This window comes from Syngnathus floridae, chromosome 8, assembly GCF_059516105.1.
Source record: "Syngnathus floridae isolate MCC-2025c chromosome 8, RoL_Sflo_1.0, whole genome shotgun sequence".
NCBI classification, from domain to species: Eukaryota; Metazoa; Chordata; class Actinopteri; order Syngnathiformes; family Syngnathidae; genus Syngnathus; species Syngnathus floridae.
The window spans coordinates 2069991-2092601 of NC_142420.1; the positions used below are offsets into that span (position 1 = coordinate 2069991).

Genomic DNA, 22611 nt, shown 5'->3' on the forward strand with positions numbered 1-22611 from the left:
CTTTAGCAAGTTTTTTTGTTAACTTTTTGTAATTTAATATTCTAGGCTGTAATGTACTTAAAAATAAAAATGATTAAAATTGTTAAAAATTATCACGTAGAGTTAAATAGAGCATCAGACAGGTTGAGGCAAATATCTAGCATGTGGTTTAGACGTCTATCATGCTAATGAGTTTGTTTTGTACTTTTAACACACATGCACACTGGCAAGATAACAGCAGTACTTCTTTATTTCTATTTGGGCAAAACGAAAGGTGCATCGCATTGACCCAGCACCAGACAGGTTGAGGCAAATATGCTGCTACTCGGTGGCAGCACTTGGAATTCATCTAGCCTTTCTGATATGGTCAATTTCATAAGGATGCCGGTATGAATAAGAACACTCTGGCCTTTACTTCACTCTGAACTGGGTGAAACCACCCAGTACATGTACCGAGGCTGGCGGTGTAGTTACGCAACCCCGCTTTGAATTGAAAGCTAAGGTCCTGGAAGTTACACGCTGTGTTTATAAATTCAATTGACTATAGCAGCAACCTGGACTGGACAGCGGCAGCCTTCTTTGTAGTCAGACAGCCCATGAAGACATCAAGCCCTGTAACAAAACATGCAATAAGTTTCACATTCAAGAGATGCACCATCGATTGAGGCACATCGTGAATGATGACTGACACCAAAGTTGACTTTATTTACAAGACCACCAACAGGAAGCAAACACACCACTGTGGACTTTATTCACAAGAATACCCACATGATGCATGACTATTCAAAACAAACCAAAAAATGGCTCTGACCACATTAAAACAGCTTTTACTCTTACAGAAAAATGTACCAACATTCTGCAAGATTCTGAGTTCGGTGGCCATTTTAAAGCAGGGTTGCCAAAGATGACTTACTGATCGCAACAGAGACCGTTTGTACACTTGTCGTTTGCATCTATGGGTGTCTGGCTACTTGGCTTTTGTCAACAGTTTAGAATGCATGCCGCTTTTCTTTGTGTAGTTAAAAAAATAAATAAAAAGCCTGACACTGCATATTTAAGTCAATTTTGTTTCAGCCTAACTTTACAATTGTCTTGTCATTGAGAATGTCTCAAATGATTCCAGTTTGTATGCACGATAGACTGCCAATGCCAATGTTTAAAATGGACCACTTGAATTCAGTTCACAGTTTAATTGCAGTTCAGTGGTACACACACACAATTACAGTACAAACAGTTCATTTCATGATTAAAAAAACAACAGTAAAACAAAAATATTGCAAAATGACGCAAAACAAAACATAAAAAAAAAGAAAAACAAACAATACAATACATACAATACAATACATACAACACATACAATACAATACAATACAATACATACAATACATACAAAACAAAAAAAAGAAATAACAAAAGAAAAACAAAACAAAAAACAAAAAACAAACAATACAAACAATACATACAAAACAAAAAAAACAAAACAAAACAAACAATACAATACATACGATACATACAATACAATACATACAATACAATACAATAACTACAAAACAAAAAAAACAAAACAAAACAAACAATACAATACAAAATACATACAATACAATACATACAATACAATACAATAAATACAAAACAAAAAAAACAAAACAAAACAAACAATACAATACAAAATACATACAATACAATACAATACAATACAATACATACAAAACAAAAAAACAAAACAAAAAACAAAACAAAACATAAAAAAAAAGAAACAAACAATACAAAACAAACAATACATACAATACAATACATACAATACATACAAAACAAAAAAGATAAAACAAAAGAAAAAAACAAAAAACAAAAAAACAAAACAATACATACAACACATACAATACAATACATACAAAACAAAAAACAAAAAAAACAAAATACATACAATACATACAATACTATACATACAAAACAAAAAACCCAAAACAAAACAAACAATACAATACATACAATACAATACAAACAATACAATCAATACAAACAATACATAAAGGACAAACAATACATACAAGACAAACAATACATACAAGACAAACAATATATACAATACAATACATACAATACAATACATACAATACAATACAAACAATACATACAAACAATACAATACAAATACAATACAATACAATACAAACAATACAATACATACAATACATACCATACAATACAATACATACAATACAATACAATACATACAATACAATACATACAATACAATACAATACATACAATACAAACAATACATACAAACAATACATACAATACATACAAACAATACATACAATACAATACAAACACAATACAATACAAACACAATACAATACATACATACAATACAATACATACAATACATACAATACAATACATACATACAATACATACAATACAAAAAAAACAAAACAAAAAAGAAAAGAAAACAAAAAAAACAAAACACAAAACAAAACAATACATACAATACAATACACGCAATACATACAAAACAAAAAAAAAAAAAAACCCAATACATACAATACAATACATACAATACAATACAATACAATACATACAATACAATACAATACATACAATACAAACAATACATACATACAATACATACAAACAATACATACAAACAATACATACAAACAATAAATACAAATACAATACAATACAAACAATACAATACATACAATACATACCATACAATACAATACATACCATACAATACATACCATACAATACAATACAATACATACAATACAATACATACAATACAATACATACAATACAATACATACAATACAATACATACAATACATACAATACAATACAAACAATACATACAAACAATACATACAATACAAACAATACAAACAATACATACAATACATACAAACAATACATACAAACAATACAATACAAACAATACAATACAAATACAATACAATACAAACACAATACAATACAAACAATACAATACATACATTACATACAATACAAACAATACAATACATACAATACAAACAATACAATACATACAATACAATACATACAATACAATACATACAATACAATACAAACAATACATACAAACAATACATACAATACAAACAATACAAACAATACATACAATACATACAAACAATACATACAAACAATACAATACAAACAATACAATACAATACAAACAATACAATACAAACAATACAATACATACATACAATACAATACATACAATACATACAATACAAAAAAAACAAAACAAAAAAGAAAAGAAAACAAAAAAAACAAAACAAAATACATACAATACACACAATACATACAAAACAAAAAAAAAACCCAATACATACAATACAATACATACAATACAATACAGACAATACAATACATACAATACAAACAATACAATACAATACAATACAATACAATACAATACAATACATACAATACAATACAAAAAAACAAACAAAACAAAAAACAAAAAACAAAAAAATACATACAATACAATACAATGCATACAATACAATACATACAATACATACAATACAATACATACAATACAATACATACAATACATACATACAATACATACAAAACAAAAAACAAAACAAAAAACAACAAACAAAACAAATCAAACAATACAAAACAATACATACATACAATACATACAATACAAAAAAAACAAAAAACAAAACAAACAAAAAAAAATACATACAATACATACAATACAAAAAACAAAAAAAACAAAAAAAACAAAAAAAAAACCAATACATACATACAATACATATAATACAATACGTACAATACAATACATACAATACAATACATACAATACAATACATACAATACATACAAAACAAAAAACAAAACAAAAAAAACAAAAAACAAAACAAAAAACAACTAAACAAAAAACACAACAAAACAAACAATACATACAAATCTTGGGATTTCCCGGGTTGAGCTGGATGAAGTGGCTGGAGAGAGGAAAGTCTGGGAGTCCCTCCTAAAGCTGCTGCCGCCGCCGCAATCCGACGTCCGGATAAGCGGTGGATGGCTGGGTGGCTGGCTGGATGGGTGGCTGGATGGATGGGTGGATGGTTTGGGTGGGTGGATGGGTGGATGGATGGATAGGAGGATGGGTGGGTGGATGGGTTTTGGATGGGTTGGGTTTGGATGGGTTGGATGGGTTGGATGGGTGGATGGGTGGCTGGATGGATGGGTGGGTGGGTGGCTGGATGGATGGGTGGGTGGGTGGATGGGTGAACAAAAAACAAAACAAAACACAAAAAACAAAACAAACAATACAATACATACAATACAAACAATACATACAAACAATACATACAATACAAACAATACATACAAACAATACATACAATACAAACAATACAATACATACAAACAATACATACAAACAATACAATACAAATACAATACAAATACAATACAAACAATACAATACAAATACAATACATACAATACAATACACATACAATACATACAATACAAAAAACCAATACAATACAAATACAATACAAACAATACAATACATACAATACAATACACATACAATACAAAAAAACAAAAAACAAAACAAAAAAGAAAACAAAACAAAAAACAAAACAATACAATACAATACAATACACACAATACAATACACACAATACATACAAAACAAAAAACAAAACAAAAAAAAACAAAAACAAAAAACAATACATACAATACAATACATACAATACATACAATACAATACATACAATACAATACAATACAATACAATACAATACATACAATACAATGCAAAAAAAAAAACCAAAAAAACAAAAAAAAAAAAAAAAAAAACAATACATACAATACAATACACACAATACAATACATACAATACAAAAAACAAAAAAAAAAAAACAATACATACAATACATACAATACAAGAAAAACAAAAAAAAAAAACAAAAAAAAAAAAAAAAATACATACAATACAATACAATACATACAATACAATACAAAACAAAAAAAACAAAAACACAACCAAAAAAACAACAAAAAAACAATACATACAATACAATACATATAATACAATACATACAATACAATGCATTCAATACAATACATACAATACAATACATACAATACAATACATACAATACAATACATACATACAATACAAAAAAAAAAAAAAAAACAATACATACAATACAATACAATACACACAATACAATACATACAGTACAAACAAAACAAAAAACAAAAAAAATAATACATACAATACAATACAATACAATACAATACAATACATACAATACGATACATACAATACGATACATACAATACAATACATACAATACAATACATACAATACATACAATACAATACATACAAAACAAAAAACAAAACAAAAAACAAAAACAAAACAAACAATACAAAACAATACATACATACAATACAAAAAAAACAAAAAACAAAACAAAAAAAACAAAAAAAAAAATACATACAATACATACATACAATACATACAATGCAAAAAAAAAACAAAAAAAACAAAACAAAAAAAAACAAAAAAAAAACCCAATACATACAATACAATACACACAATACAATACATACAATACATACAAAACAAAAAACAAACAAAAAAAAAACCAAAAAAACAATACATACAATACAAGAAAAACAAAAAAAAAAAATACATACAATACATACAATACAAAACAAAAAAACCAAAAACACAACCAAAAAAAACAACAAAAAAACAATACATACAATACAATACATACAATACATATAATACAATACATACAATATTATACATACAATACAATACATACAATACATACAATACAATACATACAATACAAAAAAAAAAAAAAGAAAACAAAAAAAAACAATACATACAATACAATACATACAGTACATACAAAACAAAAAACAAAACAAAAAACAAAAAAAATACATACAATACAATACATACAATACAATACATACAATACAATACAATACAATACATACAATACAATACATACAATACAATACATACAATACAATACAATACATACAATACAATACAATACATACAATACAATACATACAAAACAAAAAAAATAAAAATAAAAAAACAAACAAAACAAAACAAACAATACAAAACAATACATACATACAATACAAAAAAAACAAAAAACAAAACAAAAAAAATACATACAATACATACAATACAATACAATACATACAATACAATACATACAAAACAAAAAAACAAAAACTCAAAAAAACATACAATACAATACATACAATACATATAATACAATACATACAATACATACAATACATACAATACAATACATACAAAACAAAAAACAAAACAAAAAAAACAAAAAACAAAACAAAAAACAACAAAACAAAAAACACAACAAAACAAACAATACATACAAATCTTGGGATTTCCTGGGTTGAGCTGGATGAAGTGGCTGGAGAGAGGAAAGTCTGGGAGTCCCTCCTAAAGCTGCTGCCGCCGCAATCCGACGTCCGGATAAGCGGTGGATGGCTGGGTGGCTGGATGGATGGGTGGCTGGGTGGATGGATGGGTCGGTGGATGGGTTGGGTGGGTGGGTGGATGGGTTGGGTGGACGGGTGGATGGGTTGGATGGACGGGTGGATGGATGGATGGGTGGATGGGTTGGGTGGATGGGTTGGATGGACGGGTGGGTGGATGGACGGATGGACGGACGGACGGATGGGTGGACGGATGGATTGACATAGAACACATACAATACCCTGCCATACGCTACCATACACACAATGCATACAATACAATACATACAATACCATACAATATCATACCATACTATATGCTCTGCATCTGGGAGTTACAATTATAGACATTGAGTAGAGTGGCAATGGCATGATATTTTTGCAACAATTACACATACCAACTCCAGTTTTATATTTAAAAGATGTATACAATTATCAGTATATTGTAATGAGTTATAATAATTACAAAAGTATCCGAATTATAATAATTTAATTTTATCATCCATCAACTCACTCAAAAATGTCGGCATGAATCGAGCAGTCGACTAAACGGGAGAAAATCACGCTCGCAAATGTTTGTTGCATAACGGAAGGCGGGCGGGCGGGCGCCATCTTGGAATAGATTTGAACATGACGTAACAAATTTGTCACATTCATCAGTTTGCATAACACGGAAATAGCACACTATATGTAATGCAACATTGTTAATTTGACGAAACACAACGCCAAAGAGATTTGAAATACTGTAGCGGCAAAACGACAGTCGCGGTGGCCGGGACGAGTGTGAAAAGATTTTCAAGATATTTGTTCGCATCAAACAAACAAGGCGTCCGTCGTGAGAAACGGCAATGAACGACAAACATTTGATAGCTTACCCGAGAAACCGCCACACGGTCGGTGGCGCCTGCATTTGATAACTCGCCTTGAATCCTGCAACAAACAAACAAGGCGTCCGTCGTGAGAAACGCCAATGAACAACAAACATTTCCTAGCATGTTAGCTTACCTGAGAAACGGCCCGCTGCGCGGGTGATTGCACCGGTATTTGACAACTTCCCCAATTCACCCGAAGACATGACGTCACATCCGTCAATTCAAATCTTCCTCGCCTGCTCGTCCAATGGTGCGTTGCACACTAGCGTACCACGTGACAGGCCACTTCACACGCGGGCGGTTGCACCTGTCGCTCACCTCAAGACTGAAAACTGCCTTCAAAAACCTAAGTGCCACTTTGCCCGCCTCCTACCTTCGCCCAAATTCAGTCTGACCAATCACAGCGCAACTGAAATTGGCTTGACCACGCCCACCTCTCCGACAGGCAAGACTGAAACCTGCCTTCAAAAAAAAAAAAATTTCCCATTCGGCTCCTCTTGCAGCCTACAAATACACAGACAGCCATTAATTGTGTGCTGGGAAGCTAAAACTCGACAACCATTGTGTGTTGGGAAGTTGAAACTTGACAAAAACAGGTTTTAACCTGATTTAGGACTACTCTTCCTCAGTGTCCTCAACATCACTGAAAGGGCTCCTTCAAGAGCCTCCTGCTTGCTTTGTATAGAAGGATGCTGGCTGGGCAGCAGTTTTTAGTGCTACAAAAGACAAGCAAATGATTGCAACAAAAATAGACATTGAGTCGAGTGCCAATGGCATGACTTTTTACCAACAATTATACATACTAGGAGTTTTACATTTGAAAAAAAATATATTGTAGTAAGTTATGATAATTGATCAAAATTATAGTTCATCTTTGAATTTGATACATTCTAAGTAGAGTTTTACATTTGAAAAAAATATATAATCATCACATTGTAGTAAATTATGATAATTATTCAGGATTATAATTCATATTTTTATTTCATCATTCATCAACTCCCCTCACATTGGACAGATGATCCAGGTTGGCGGCGTCCAAGACGGGAGAAAATAAACCGGGCAAATGTTTGTTCCGTAACGGAACGAGAGCTGGCGGGCGCCATCTTTGAATGGATTTGGTCCGATTTTGGACATGACGTAACATATACGTTGCATTCACCAATGCCAATGTTTAAAATGGACCACTTGAATTCAGTTCACAGTTTAATTGCAGTTCAGTGGTACACACACAATTACAGTACAAACAGTTCATTTCATGATTAAAAAAACAACAGTAAAAAAACAATATTGCAAAATGACGCGGCGCTGAGAGAGAAAGAAAGAGGCATCATGCAGATAGCCAGTGTGCGCACCCAGTGAAAAAGTGGAGGGAGGGAAGGAAAGAAAGGACAAAAGAAAAAACGCAGTCATACTCTCCTTAAATGCTGGCTGGGCGCTTTGCCCTCGCCGCATCCGCACCCGTCCGTCTCGTGTCGGCCGCTCATCACGGGCGAAGGTCGGCCGATGGTTGGCTCCTCCCCGCCCTTCGACGTTTGGACTCATCCTCCGCCTCGTGCCACTGCAAAAAGAAAAACGGCACTCTGTTGCTCAATGCTTATAATTTCTTTCTTTGTTGTAAAGTGCTTTGAGCTGCATTTCTTGTATGAAAGGTGCTCTACAAATAAAGTTTTTTTATTATTACCCTATGGTCTCGCGGTCCTGTCCAGTCCCTCTCTGTGCAGGCACTCGTCCGATCCACTGCCCGGTCTGCTCCGGCCGGTGTTGGACTCGTCTTCCGCCTCGCAGTGCAAAAAGACAAACGGCACTCAGTTGCATGCGGCCCACTTCTGTCAACGTACTCATTACCTGCCCCCTCCCTGGTCTTGTGGGTGCAGCCCAGTCCCTCTCGGTGCAGGCTGGCGCTCGTCCCATCCGCCGCCCCGGCAACCCTGAACGGCAGACAAATAAGGAAATCAAATTAAAACCAACAAGTGTGTACACTACGCTTGCAGATTGGATTGCCATGTCACCGCCTCTGGCCAGCCTTGGCCAGTCATGCATCAGGCTCCTCTTCAACACTTGGCGACTGCTTTCTTTGGGTGATTCCTTCCTTTGCACCCCGCTCACCAATCACAGGTCTGGTCACCTCCGTCCACCGGCTCTTCGTTTCATACATCAGCTCTTCCACCTTGCAAGACAAGCACAAAAGTCTCGCTTGCGCGGTCGCTTGCGCGGTCGCTTGCGCTTGCCGTCGCTTGCGCGGTCGCTTGCGCTTGCAGTCGCTTGCGCTTGCCGTCGCTGCGCGGTCGCTTGCGCTTGCCGTCGCTGCGCGGTCGCTTGCGCTTGCCGTCGCTGCGCGGTTGCTTGCGCTTGCCGTCGCTGCGCGGTCGCTTGCGCTTGCCGTCGCTGCGCGGTCGCTTGCGCTTGCCGTCGCTGCGCGTTTGGCACTCAATGAGGGCTGCACAACATTTTGGAAAATCAATGATATGGCAGTATTGGGCCAGACCACTGCATTGAGGCAAGTTGTGCAAAATTCTTGGATGGAGGTTAACTATTTGATCGCAATAAGATCAGTTAGATGAGTTAACTTTAACTTACATCAATGACTTAGTCTTAACTCATTACAAATAGTTAGGCAAGAAAGCATGTTTCATTTGAGACATGAAAAAAAAAAATCTTTGCTGTCTTAAAGTGCATGTCAATAACCTAGACCACCATATGGCAGTTTTCCAATACACGTGCAGCCCTACACACATGTCACCATTGGTGTCCAAATGGCAGCCTCGGGGCAACTTGATCAACACACCACACGACTGAACACGACACTGCTTTGTAGGACTAAATATCAATGGCAACATTTCGTGATTGATTTAATGAATTTGCGTCAAAGAATTCTGAGTTTGTTTCAGTATGCAGCCCTCAAGCAGACATTGGGACACCGCTGGTGTAATTTAAAAAAAAAAAAAAAAAAATCCATTTCACACGTTGAAGCTGCGCAGGTCGACGCCTCCAGGGAAGCGGGTCTCCCTCAGAACTCGGCGACTTCAGAGCGATGCCACAGCGGTCCGTTCACCTCTGATCAGATCGCGTCACATCCCGGTCGCCATCTGCAGAAACAGAAACAAATGTTAGAAACTCAAAGAGCACCCCAAGTTGTCGGTCACTTGCTTACTTGATCACAGCGGCTAGCTACTATTGGTGAGCGTCGCCCGGTCGGTTGGGGCCGTGCGTCACCCCCCCCCCTTTTGCGTCCGGCCTGCAAATGGCAGAACATGCAATGAGTTGGGCGCTGCTCGCATCACTACGTCTTCCTCGTGGACCCGCTCGCCCAAACACCGCCCCCTCACCTAGAGAACAAAGGACACACAGCTTCGATCAAGCACGACAGCGGTAGGTTAGAAAAAGACTTAATGCTACCGTCTCGCTCCAATGCTGTCCTACACCTAGGGGAGAACAAAGAACGCAAGTACCACAGCGGTGGTAGGTTAGGGTTAGATGAAGTGCAACAGTGGCAGGTTAGAAAAAGACAAAATGGTACAAGTCAAATTGCAAAATTGGACATTCGGGATCGGCTCGCTCCAACGCCGCCCTACACCGATGGGGGAGAACAAAGAACGCAGCGAGCACGACAGTGGCAGGTTAGAAAAAGACACAAAATGGTACAAGTCATATGGCAAGCTTGGACATTGGGCTCCGCGTCAAAATTCAGTTCTGTCTCCATCCAAGTCACCACGTCCTCCCCCAAGTGAGCCGTCAATGGCAACCAAGCACAAGACACCGCTGGATCCAGATAAGCCACAACCTCTTAAGCAAGACCAACCGTCAGACCCCCAAACACTGTCCCCACCTGCAACCTTTCCGTCGTGCACCCATAACCAAAGGCAACCACACTGCCCCCTCCTGGGCACATGTTGACTTTTGCAGCGTGCTGCTTGATTCTTGACTTGATATGGCATTGCTCCTATGGATATGGCATTGCTCCTATGGATATGGCATTGCTCCTATGGATATGGCATTGCTCCTATGGATATGGCATTGCTCCTATGGACAGGCCACTGCGCCTTTGGACAGGCCACTGCGCCTTTGGACAGGCCACTGCGCCTTTGGACAGGCCACTGCGCCTTTGGACAGGCCACTGCGCCTTTGGACAAGCCACTGCGCCTTTGGACAGGCCACTGCGCCTTTGGACAGGCCACTGCGCCTTTGGACAGGCCACTGCTCCTTTGGACAGGCCACTGCTCCTTTGGACAGGCCACTGCTCCTTTGGACAGGCCATTGCTCCTTTGGACAGGCCATTGCTCCTTTGGACAGGCCATTGCTCCTTTGGACAGGCCATTGCGCCTTTGGACAGGCCATTGCGCCTTTGGATAGGCCATTGCGCCTTTTCATGCGGAATTATATACTTATTCCATTCGGCTCCTCTTGCAGCCTACAAAAACACAGACAGCCATTAATTGTGTGCTGGGAAGCTAACACTCGACAACCATTTTGTGTTGGGAAGCTGAAACTTGACAAAAACAGGTTTTCACCTGATTTAGGACTACTCTTCCTCCGTGTCCTCAACATCACTGAAAGGGCTCCTTCAAGAGCCTCCTGCTTGCTTTGTACAGAAGGATGCTGGCTGGGCGGCCTGTTTTAGTGCTACAAAAGACAAGCGAATGATTGCAACAAAAATAGACATTGAGTAGAGTGCCAATGGCATGATTTTTTACCAACAATTATACATACTAGGAGTTTTACATTTGAAAAAAAATATTATATTGTAGTAAGTTACGATAATCTATCAAAATTATAGTTAATAATTTAATTTGATACATTCTAAGTAGTTTTACATTTGAAAAAATACATAATCATGACAAGAATTATTAAAGGTTATAATTCATATTTTAATTTCATCATCTACAACTCACCTCACATTGGGCAGATGATCCAGGTTGGCGGCGTGGCGTCCAAAACGGGAGAAAATAACCCGCCGCGCAAATGTTTGTTGCGTAACGGAACGAGCGGGCGGGCGGGCGGGCGCCATCTTTGAATGGATTTGGTCCGATTTGGACATGACGTAACATATACGTTGCATTCACGAGCAGTTTGCATGACACGGAAATGGCACACGGATAATATAAAATAATTAAAAAATGGTTTAGTTGACTAACAAAGTCAAACTAACATTTCCTATAGTCAGACAAACGCGCGCTTATCGGCGGCGTCATTTAGGAACCTTCTATAGACAGACGAATGAAAAAATGCTGGCCAGCATGAAAAAAAACAACCGCGAAAGACATTTAAAATACCACCAAAACGCGCAACGACGCGACGCAAAGTGGATTGTGGCGTGCCGTGCCGTGCCCAAACCTCAAGCACTCCCTAGACAGCGAAAATCCTGCAAGAAATAATAAATGGCATCGTAAGAAACTGCAAACATTTGCTCACGGGCTAAATGGCCTGCGGCCTACAATTTACCTCCAGGCCCACCGTCGCGGTGGACGTGACGTTGCCGAGTCACGAGAGTACGACAATCCTGCGACAAACTAAATAAATTAAAAAAAAAAGGCTTGTGAGAAAAAGCAACAAAGCGTGCCGTCGTGAGAAACGGCAGGAGACGACAAACATTTTCTAGCATGCTCGCTTACCTGAGAAACCGTCCGCCTGCGCCGCCGCCGGCCCGCGCTCGGTGGCACCTGCATATGATAACTCCCCTTGAGCGAGCACACCTGTCTTCAATTGACCTAAAGCCCTGACGTCACATCCGTCGATTCAAATCTTCTTCTCCTGATCGTCCAACGGCGCTCGGCACACTGACGCCACCAGGTGGTCGCCAGGTGTCATGGTGACTACTGTGGAAAGGGTGGCTTCGGACCATCCGTTGAAACTTTCAACACCGAACATGTTTGGATGGAGGATACCCTATCAATATGACCAAATCTCCTTTGGTTTCCGAGCAGGCTCTGGTCGAGTGGTTAACGCCATTGCCTTCAATCAAATGAAAATATTTGTATCGAGTATATTTGTATTGTATATTTGTAAACGTGCTTTTGTTGTGCAATTAACCCTTTATTTATTTATTCTCTTTTTTTTTTAACCTCGTGTAGTGTACCTACACATATTGTCATATAAAATGTCTGATTTTTATGTTTTAATTGGCGAATATAAAAACAAGGAATAAGACGCCAGACACGTTTTAACATAAATGTTTATTAAAGATAATAATATCAAAAGCAAATTTCAAACCAGCAATCTAATGTGAAATTGCAGTAGATATATTGGATAACAATATTTAGGCGTATATAGGTATACACGTTATTTAAAAACGACTACAAGTGTTATACTACGACACAAGTGTTTACCAGCTCAGTGGCCTGAGAGGAGAGTGTCCGCCCTGAGACTGGGAGGTCGTGGGTTCAAACCCCGGCCGAGTCATACCAGTGACTATAACAATGGTACCCATTTCTTCCTTGCTTGGCACTCAGTGGAAGGGGTTGAAATGGGGCCCCCCCCCTGCTGCTCACTTATACTCCGGTGCGACTTACAGTCCGAAAATTACGGTAAGTTCAAAAATATCAAAGGAAGTGATAAACAACTGAGGTGATTTGGTTGCATAAGCAAACCTAACCCTAAGCACAGCAAAAGCGAGAGCAAGCCAAACCCAAACCCTAAGCACAGCAAGAGCTCTGGTCGAGTGGTTAACGCCATTGCCTTCAATCAAATGAAAATATTTGTATCGATAGTTCATCCTGAGAGGAATTGTTCTTGCAAAAATTCTGCGGCCGTTGCAGTGCTCCCGTGGACTCATTTTCAACTCAGTTGTTAAGAAACACCACACCGTTGCACAGAGACAATTCTTGAGTCATATCAAATAAATGATTTTCAAACGGGTCCAAACAAGTTTTTCCGGTGGCACCTGCATAGGATAACTGGTGTTGGCTGGTGAGTGAACGAACGATTCGTTCAAAAAAGAACGAATCTTTTCCGCGAACGAGAGTGAACGAATCACTTCCTTCGTTCTTTTTTTTCCCTTTCATATATAACCTCAACCAGTAGGTGTCAGTAATGCCCGTTGAAGCTGGTGCTACCCTGTCGTAAAACAAAACGAAGAAGAAAATCAGCCAATCAGCAGCGCCAGCGAGCGTTACATGGAGGGACTTTACGTATCAGTGACGTAATTTCCCGTCCCGGGGGGAGGTCGTTGAACGAGTCGTTTGAACGAATCGTTTGAGTGAACCTGATTCTAAAGATTCGTTCACCTAAAAGAATTGGAATGCACATCATTAACGCACACCCGATGGGAACCTGCGAGGCTAGCATAGCCCAGTCTTCGTTCTCAGTCTTTTGAAATGAGCGACAGCGACGATGACATTCCCACGCTGTCGGCTCATACTCTGGCGGCTCTGCGGGAGTTTTACGAGGAGTCCCGAAGCGAGAACTCCCGCGACGATCCTTCCACAGCCGCGGACCACTTTACCGTGGGAGCCTTAAGCGAAGACTGGGTAAGCCCTTGCAACAAACACTAAAACAATTGATTGCGTTACGTACAGATTATGGTTACGTTGCCGACGTGGTCATCGTAATAGTCAAAAAGTGAATGCTACCTTTGTTGTGTTTGTAGAGGATGAGTCAATTCTGGTACACTGACGACACAGCAACACGATTAGCTGAGGAGCTTCTACTCCAAGCTGGTGGAGGAGGAAGGTGAACAATATCAACACACTTTCACGCGCATTTGATGCAAGCACAAAGTTAATATTTCTAATGTTCAAATACAGTAGAACTGTTTCATTGCACACGTGTAACCAAGTACTGTTCGGTAGGATCGCGTGCGTGAGCGCCCCCAGCGTTTACCAGAAGCTCAAGCAGCTATGCGGCCCCGACGATGGTCCCGCGGCCATGGCGGTCCTGGAGTACGACCGCCGCTTTGCCATCTATGGCGACGACTTCATCTTCTACGACTACAACCATCCGCTGGCATTTGCAGAGCGTGGCGTGGCGCCTGGCAGCTTCGACGTGGTCTTGGCCGACCCGCCCTACCTCTCGGAGGAGTGTCTCACCAAAGTAGCCCAGACTGTCAAGTACCTCACCAAAGGGAAAGTGCTGCTTTGCACAGGTCAGAGACACAAATGTTTATTTTTAAAAAAAAATGCGTGTATAGTAAGACTTTTTCTCTTTTTGGACCATGTATAGTAAGGCTTTTATTTGAAAATTGTAATCCTAACCCGAAATTTGTAATGATGAGTGAGAAAGACGTTAAATTAATTGAAAGAAAGAATACAGGAACACATCATTTATTAAATCACCAAATGATTCCCGAGCGCAGCACCGCTGCTGCTCACTGCTCCCCTCTCCCCCAGGGGATGGATCAAAATCACATGGGGATGGGTTAAATGCAGAGGATAAATTTCACCACACCCAGATGCGTGTGTGACGATGATCATTGGGACTTTAAATACAAAAGCATATTTGACATAAAAGCAGTTGGACTCATGTTGACTCAGGCAGGAATCGAATCAGTGCCTCCCAAGTGGATGAAACATTGCGCCACAAAAGCCTTGCTGAAAATGGAATGCGTTACCATTGGAAATTAAAGGGGATTTTCTTTTAATGTAAAATAGTAGGGAATGAGGGAAAAAGAACAGCCTAGGTGGCGTAAATGTGTGGAGTATGTTGACGTTGGAATGGTGTGAAACAGATGTATAAACGTTTGTTGTTCAGGTGCCATCATGGAGAATCTGGCCAAGGATCTTCTGGACGTGAAAGTGTGTCACTTCCTACCTCAGCATGAGCGCAACTTGTCCAACGACTTCCGGTGTTTCGTCAACTACCCGTCGCCGCTGCTGTCCCGCTGATTGGCGGGAAGGGGTACAAGAAGGCAGGCCCAGCCGGTAGCTGAATGGACACAGAGTGAAGTTCTCCAAGGTGGATGTCGAATCACATGACCACACGTCAAATGAAACGAGGACACTTGTGACAAAAATGTCAACATGTTTGTACGGGTTAGTGTTTATAAACACTGTATGTACTAGGTGGATGTATACTATGTATTACATACCATTTTGAAACCCCAACAAGCACAACGATGTGGTTTTCTAATCGGGCAGTAGCTCGTCTCCGACGTCCTCTCCGGCAAAGACGTCGTCTTCCACCCGCTTCTTGACTCCTCCGGTCCTGGGCTGGTTGGCAAGGGGGCCCAGTGGGTCCGCATAAGACGCATCTATGCAAACACAAAATGGCCCCCGTGCTAGCGGTTAGCATTGATGCTATTCGATTGGCCATTCGAGGGCTCGCCCTGTCACACACCCAATTCTTTGGGGCTGCCGCTAGTCTCAAAAGGCTCGCCGGAAGCGGGAAGTGACATCACAGGCGCAACCCCACGTTCCCCTTTGGGAACACTCTCTGAAACAAATGTGGGAGAAACAGGAAAAACGTTGATTAAATCTGCCGACCAGTTAATTGGCTAGTGGTGATATTCTTAAAGTATGAGTATTGTCCTTGCGATTACTGACCAGTAGTCGTGGCGTCTGTACTGTCTGTTCTTCTATTTCTTGTACTTCCTTCTCGGTCCGCTTTGGCTCTCTGGGGAAAGATGGCCGGCCGTCAGACAGTGCGGACAAGTGTGATCAAAATGTGTTGAGTGATGTTCTCTGGCTAAACCTGACAATTGCGTGCAAACCTGCTCTCTGAGCTCCTTCATCTTCTCCACCTTCTTGAGTTTGCTGGTGTAATCGTGGACTTCCTTGAGGCCCATGTCCTGGCACAGCCGCACCAGGAAGCGGAGACCTCCACGCGAAAAACAAAATTCAAATGAATGATTTGTTGTACTCGTGGGTGGTTGAAACCAGCAAAAGTCAGCTTACATTGCAAATCTTCCGGGAACTTGCGGTGTATTTCCTTGCAGGTTTCGAGAGCTTTCTGACTGTTTCCTGCAAGCAAAAGCAAATGTTGAGTGTTGATGTGATGCAAAAGTAATGTTGAGATGCTGCAGGTTTCCTTTCTGACCGCTTCTCCTCTGACAGCTTGCCACCATCAGCTGCCACCGCACCTCACTTGGTCTGGAGGAACACAGCAATTTCTTTATTTATTCTTTCAAAAAAAGATTAAAAATGATCCGTTTATTTTTATAATACTATAATTAACGAGGTAAGAGCATGCAATTCCTTCATGTATTTCATACTTTAAATGCAGGGTTTGATTCTTTTTTTTTTTTTTAAATCAATGCTTTTATTTTACATTATTTTACAATGTTTTTAAAATGATTTGAATTTTACATTTCGATATTCAAGATTTCTTACTTCAGAATTGGACTTACTGCATGAGGATGGCTCTTTCAAAGTAGTGGATGGCCTTCTCGTAGAGCTGCGTCTGTACATAATAGGCCGCCAGCCACTCGATCACCTCCATGTTGCAGGGGAACAGCCTGAATGACTGCCAAAGCAGTGACATCATCATCTTGGTCATCAGCATAACGAAGATGCCATTCCTACCTCGCAGTAGTAATGCAAGGCCTGCGACTTGTCCCCCTCCAGGTCGTGCAGATCGCCCAGCTTGGCCAGAGCCTTGGGGTCGTTGGGGACCACGCTGATCACCTGCATCAGCCACTCCACCGCCTGGTGGGGGTCCTCCAGGAGCTCGTAGCTGACGCAGTTAAAGAGGAACAAACAAACAAAAAAGCCCACACGGACAAAAACCAAGGCCAAAATATCCCAATGTTTTTTTTTTGTTTTCCTGTGTTGGAGGATACGTGTCAGCCAGCTGATACATGACCTCGGCGCTGTCCCTGAGGATGGCGTGAAGCTTCAAGAAGCAGTCCAGCGCATCCTCCAGACGATTCAGCTTCTTGTACGTGAGACCTTGGGAAAAGAGAAAAAAAATGCATTTTACTCTGCTCTTTGTAGAGGAACAAGAAGGTGTTCCTTTGCGAAGGTTACCCAGGTTCCGGAGGGCCTCGGTGCAGGAGGAGTCGTTCCTCAGCGCCTCTTTGAAGAACTCTGCCGCCTTGACGTAGTCCTGCTTGACGAACTCCGTGTTGCCTTTGCATACGAAGGCTCCCGGGTTGTAGCGATCCGCATTTATGGCCAGGTCGGCGTAGTGCTCGGCCTGCTTGTAGTCCTTCTCCTGCCATGACCATACGCAACACCACTTTTGGAACGTTTGACTTTGTGGAATGACAGATTTTCAATACATTGCAAACATGTATTTTGTTTCTAAGTGTTGCATCTCCGTACTCGTACTTTGCATGACATACTGCGTGTGACAGTAATCTGGATACAATCTGGACTGTAATCTCAGCTCCAGAAAAGCCGTACCAGGATGAAGAGGCTGGAGAGGTTGTTGGCTGCGGCGCTTTTGACTCTGCTGTCCTGCTTGGCAACTTCCTTCAGAATTTTCATGGCCTACAACAAAACCCCAACGTCAGGCTGCGGCGCTTTTCGAAATGGGATGTAACGTGCCTTCAAGGTGCGCCTGACCTGGTCAAATTGCATCTGTCTGAAGAAGGTCATGGCCTTTTTCAACTGGAGGTCATTGGCTAGTTCCGCATAAGGGGAGTTCTTCACCGTGTCGACGCACCTTTCACACAAAAAGACTATCAAATAGCCTCAAGGCATATGTGGATCGGACTTTAACAAAAAAACAAAAAAAAAAACACTGCGCCAAAAACAAACAAACCAGTCAAATCCAGCTGCAAAAGAAGCCTCGATAGCCGGAGCGATGAGCTTGGCAGAGGTCATTACGTAGTTGTCGGCACGAGCTTTCCTGTGGGAGGTTTGGAAAATAATTCATTTATGCTTAGGCAATGTGGTCAAATATAACGTGTTGGAAAGTGTCAACACATTATTACAAGTCTCTCTCCATTTTGTGCAGCTTGTCGTTCTTGATGACTTCCAACAACATGTTGGATTTGATGTCGTCCTGAAACACATCACAGTGTTTACATGCAACTTGAAAGTTGTTTCATGTTCTCAGTCAAAGAATGCCACTCAAAAGCATTTCCTTCACCGTAGCTGCGATGTACTTGTCTTCGTGCTGCACGTGGAGTGGGATGGCGAGGAGCTTGTGGAAGGCGTTCCTCATGCCGTCGGCGTCGCGGATGGCGTAGTAGCAGAGGACCAGGTTGTAGGCGGTCCTGATGTTGGCGCTCTTGCTCATGATATGCTCGAAGGACGCCACGGCGTCCGAGTACTTGCCCAGCAGCACGAAGACGGTGCCGATGTTCTGCATGATCTTGATCCTCATCTCTTTGTAGTCATCCGAGATGTGGTCCAGCGCCATGCGGTACAGCTTGATGGCCTTGGGGTAGTTCTTCTGCTTGACCCAGATGTTGGCCATGTTCACTTTCAAACGCCCTGAGCGCGTAACAGAGGAAAAACAAGAACGTGATACAAGTTAGGTACGGCTAGCCTACAAAGTCTCTCTTGGAATTTAACAGGAAGTCAGCCATTTTGATCTGAAGCAGACATATTGGGCCACAATTCTAACAGTGATAACATTTGGCTCACCTGCGTTAGCAAACATTTTGTCCTTGATGATGACTTGGTAGCTGTTCAGGGCCTCTGGGTACATCTCATTGTTTTCATACTGGTTAGCCAGGTTGAGCAGAACCTGAGAGACGAGACAACGGCACGCGTCAACAGGCAACGTGGCACACGGGGCCCGATTGTTGCCGCACTCACGGCGTAGGTGAGATCCACATTGATTTGCTCTGCGTTTCCAGACTGTTCCCTTTGTCTCCCCAGCGCTCTCTCCTTCCTTCCAGCCTCTCTGGCCTTCTCCAGAGCCTGTCCACGTGCAACACAAGAAATAATTCTCGAGAAGTTAACCATCGGTCACTACGGTGAGCACAAATTCCAGCGGTGACTGCTGGGCCACTTGGAGAAGAATCCAACCAGTTGCGAATTGCCCATGCTTTGCGCCATGCAGCTCTCTGTGATCAAGTCGTTCACGTTCTTCTCCAAGAGCTTGATCTTCTCCTCCGGTCTAAGACGACAACAATGATGACACACGAGACAGAAATCAGACCATCACGGCTAACACAGTAGCTAGTCCACTCACGTGTCATCTTTCTTTTCTTCCAGTGGTGGTGCAGGGCCTCTACACTGGCCCAGAGGATCAAAGTTTGAGCCTAAAATGACAAACTGGCTACTTACATCGCTATTTGATGATATGGGCCGCACAGTACTATCAAATCGTAATTTGTTAAGGTGTTGGACTCACATGATCGTGTGGGAGAGGACGAATAACCTGCAGCACTTATTGCAGACATGGGGCGAGCTGCTCCACTCTGTGGATATCAAAGATAACGTTCAATGGTTTGAAGAAGCTACATCTGCATTTTCCACCATGGGGTGCTTCTAGGCTCTGTTTTGAGTCCCAGCTGTGTGTTTTGTACAAAAAGCATGACTTACCTGCACGGCTGCCGTCATTGGTCGACTTACTGATGATGGCATGGGAGTACGACACTATCAAAAAAAAAAAACAAGTACTCATTATTATGGTGTATCACAAGTCACGACATAATTAACGACACAAACATTGTACTTACTCCTGAGGAAGAAGTTAAAGGTCGCCCCGCTGTGGTAGAATCAGCAAGTTGTCCGTTGATCTGAATGGAAATTAATTGGAGAGAGCTTCGCTACACATCTCAAAAGTAAAACTATTACTAACCATCATAATAATAATAATACACACTGGTTGTAAATGTATTCTTTTTCCCTGATTGCTCTTGATTGTGTCTTGGAAGCTGGCATCGTTTTCCAACTCCTGTAAAAATGAAAAATAGTCCATCAGGTACACTTATTATTAGAGTAATAATGAAAAAATAAATAGAAATGATCTCACCTTGCAGTCAAAAAGTGGATTATAGTCGTTGTAGCCCGAATAGAGGTCGTCCTCCTTGACATTCAAATGCCGATTGTTCATTTGTGTCTCTTTTAGGTGATTTTAATGAAGCCGACAACGGTGTTCTGAGCCATTAACACTAATAGAATAATGGTCCGTCTTTATGATGTCATCAGTTTGCAGTTCCTGTGATGTCACATGAGCCTTAGTGATGCAAACAGCCACCGTATGTGTACTGTGTGTCTCATCAAATCAGGAGGCAAGTGAACACGTGAATGCCAAAGTGAAAATATGCACGGTCCAGTAATGTAGATAGTACAGCTTGTCCACATGGAGGCGCTACAGGACTATTTGAGATTGACATTAAATTGGAGGATGAACCCCTCTAAAACTAGAGCGTAAAACCCTGTTAATAAATTATTGAGTTCATGAATTCAGAATGGACAAATTGACTCATTTATTTGGCTCCTTTGTTAAGCCATACAGAACATTTGATTATTGGCATAAAAGGTACCTAATGTAACAAGTAGAAGATGACTTATCTTCATCCCCATGAGCGTGCAGCTTTGGTCTTTGCCATCCTCAAAGAGTCCAGAGGTCGGGTGGCGTTCTGGATGGCCCGGTCCTTGTCCAGCAGGGGGACGCAGGTGCATCCCACCGCGATGGACACGTACACCTCCGAGTATGAGTGACGACCTCCGACGCAAGAACCAGACCTCCTGAGGATCACGGAGGGCGCGTAGACAGGAGTGCTCCGATAGTGCCGGCTCTCCTGACGCTGAGGTCCGGTCAAGCAACCTTTGCACAGGCAGTACGCTTCCGGAATGTGACGAGGGTATCGGCTCGGGTCATACGAGATCCTCAAAAGTTATCACACATTGAAAGCAACAGTCACACATCATCACACGTACATAATATTAGGATAGCAAGTGTAGCAATAGTCACCTGTAGGCCCAGGGTGAAACGCTGAGCAGGTTGACCGGGAGTTTACTCTTGCTCTCCGCCGACCACGAACGTGCAGAGGCGGCGTTGGGGCAGCTCAGGTTGACCCTGTCTCGGGGCTCCAGTTGCAGGGCGTGGTGGAATGCGCTCAGCACGCCGACCGAGAGCCGGCCGAACATCTGCTCCAGGATCTCTTCCGGTAGGTCCAGACACGAGCGAGTCCGAGTTGCCTTCTTCTTCACACGGGCACCCACGGCGGCAGCGGTGACCGCAAAGAGCAGCAGCGCGACCGCCGAAAGGAGCAGGACACGGAGTCCGGGGGTCATGACGAGCTTTGCGGTGTCTCGACGACAACGACTTAAGTAGGAACAGATGGTCTCATCGCACCCTCGGCGCCTAAACTTGGGTCTCCGAATTCAATGAGGGCTTCTGTCCTCTGTCCACACAGCAGAGTGCCGCTAGTTCAACAAAC

The 22611-nt window shown here is 41.3% G+C and overlaps 3 protein-coding genes across 6 annotated transcripts; 1 reads left to right on the forward strand and 2 right to left on the reverse strand.

Annotated features, from left to right (window-relative positions):
• Positions 1-211: 211 nt before the first annotated feature.
• LOC148393888 (intraflagellar transport protein 88 homolog) lies at positions 212-21383 on the reverse strand. Of its 4 annotated transcripts, none has more exons than XM_088383225.1 (37): positions 21198-21293; positions 21048-21119; positions 20902-20961; positions 20765-20818; positions 20574-20640; positions 20412-20481; positions 20246-20336; positions 20033-20137; positions 19859-19961; positions 19359-19705; positions 19201-19271; positions 19029-19115; positions 18830-18929; positions 18668-18754; positions 18290-18476; positions 18103-18211; positions 17846-17996; positions 17671-17786; positions 17361-17413; positions 17219-17284; positions 17035-17141; positions 16868-16937; positions 16662-16757; positions 16414-16575; positions 14960-16250; positions 13004-14877; positions 12834-12901; positions 12284-12753; positions 11903-12014; positions 10721-11802; positions 10546-10629; positions 9240-10480; positions 9076-9172; positions 7999-8952; positions 7528-7898; positions 7398-7452; positions 212-591 (listed from the first exon to the last, which is right to left on the reverse strand). In XM_088383225.1, the coding sequence occupies exons 1-24, from the start codon at positions 21276-21278 to the stop codon at positions 16451-16453; spliced, it is 2475 nt and encodes an 824-aa protein (XP_088239351.1). In that variant the 5' UTR covers positions 21279-21293; the 3' UTR covers positions 212-591; positions 7398-7452; positions 7528-7898; positions 7999-8952; positions 9076-9172; positions 9240-10480; positions 10546-10629; positions 10721-11802; positions 11903-12014; positions 12284-12753; positions 12834-12901; positions 13004-14877; positions 14960-16250; positions 16414-16450. The 4 variants fall into 4 exon arrangements, with proteins under 4 accessions (XP_088239351.1, XP_088239352.1, XP_088239353.1 ...); XM_088383226.1 differs by having other exon boundaries at positions 9240-9322; positions 9404-10480; positions 11903-12753; XM_088383227.1 differs by adding an exon at positions 3934-4075 and having other exon boundaries at positions 6421-7452; positions 11903-12753.
• Positions 14560-16432, forward strand: eef1akmt1 (EEF1A lysine methyltransferase 1). The gene is made up of 4 exons (XM_088383235.1): positions 14560-14857; positions 14977-15059; positions 15179-15471; positions 16077-16432. The coding sequence occupies exons 1-4, from the start codon at positions 14705-14707 to the stop codon at positions 16208-16210; spliced, it is 663 nt and encodes a 220-aa protein (XP_088239361.1). The 5' UTR covers positions 14560-14704; the 3' UTR covers positions 16211-16432.
• A 247-nt stretch (positions 21384-21630) lies between the features above and the next one.
• il17d (interleukin 17d) lies at positions 21631-22476 on the reverse strand. The gene is made up of 2 exons (XM_088383236.1): positions 22143-22476; positions 21631-22057 (listed from the first exon to the last, which is right to left on the reverse strand). The coding sequence occupies exons 1-2, from the start codon at positions 22463-22465 to the stop codon at positions 21742-21744; spliced, it is 639 nt and encodes a 212-aa protein (XP_088239362.1). The 5' UTR covers positions 22466-22476; the 3' UTR covers positions 21631-21741.
• Positions 22477-22611: the final 135 nt, after the last annotated feature.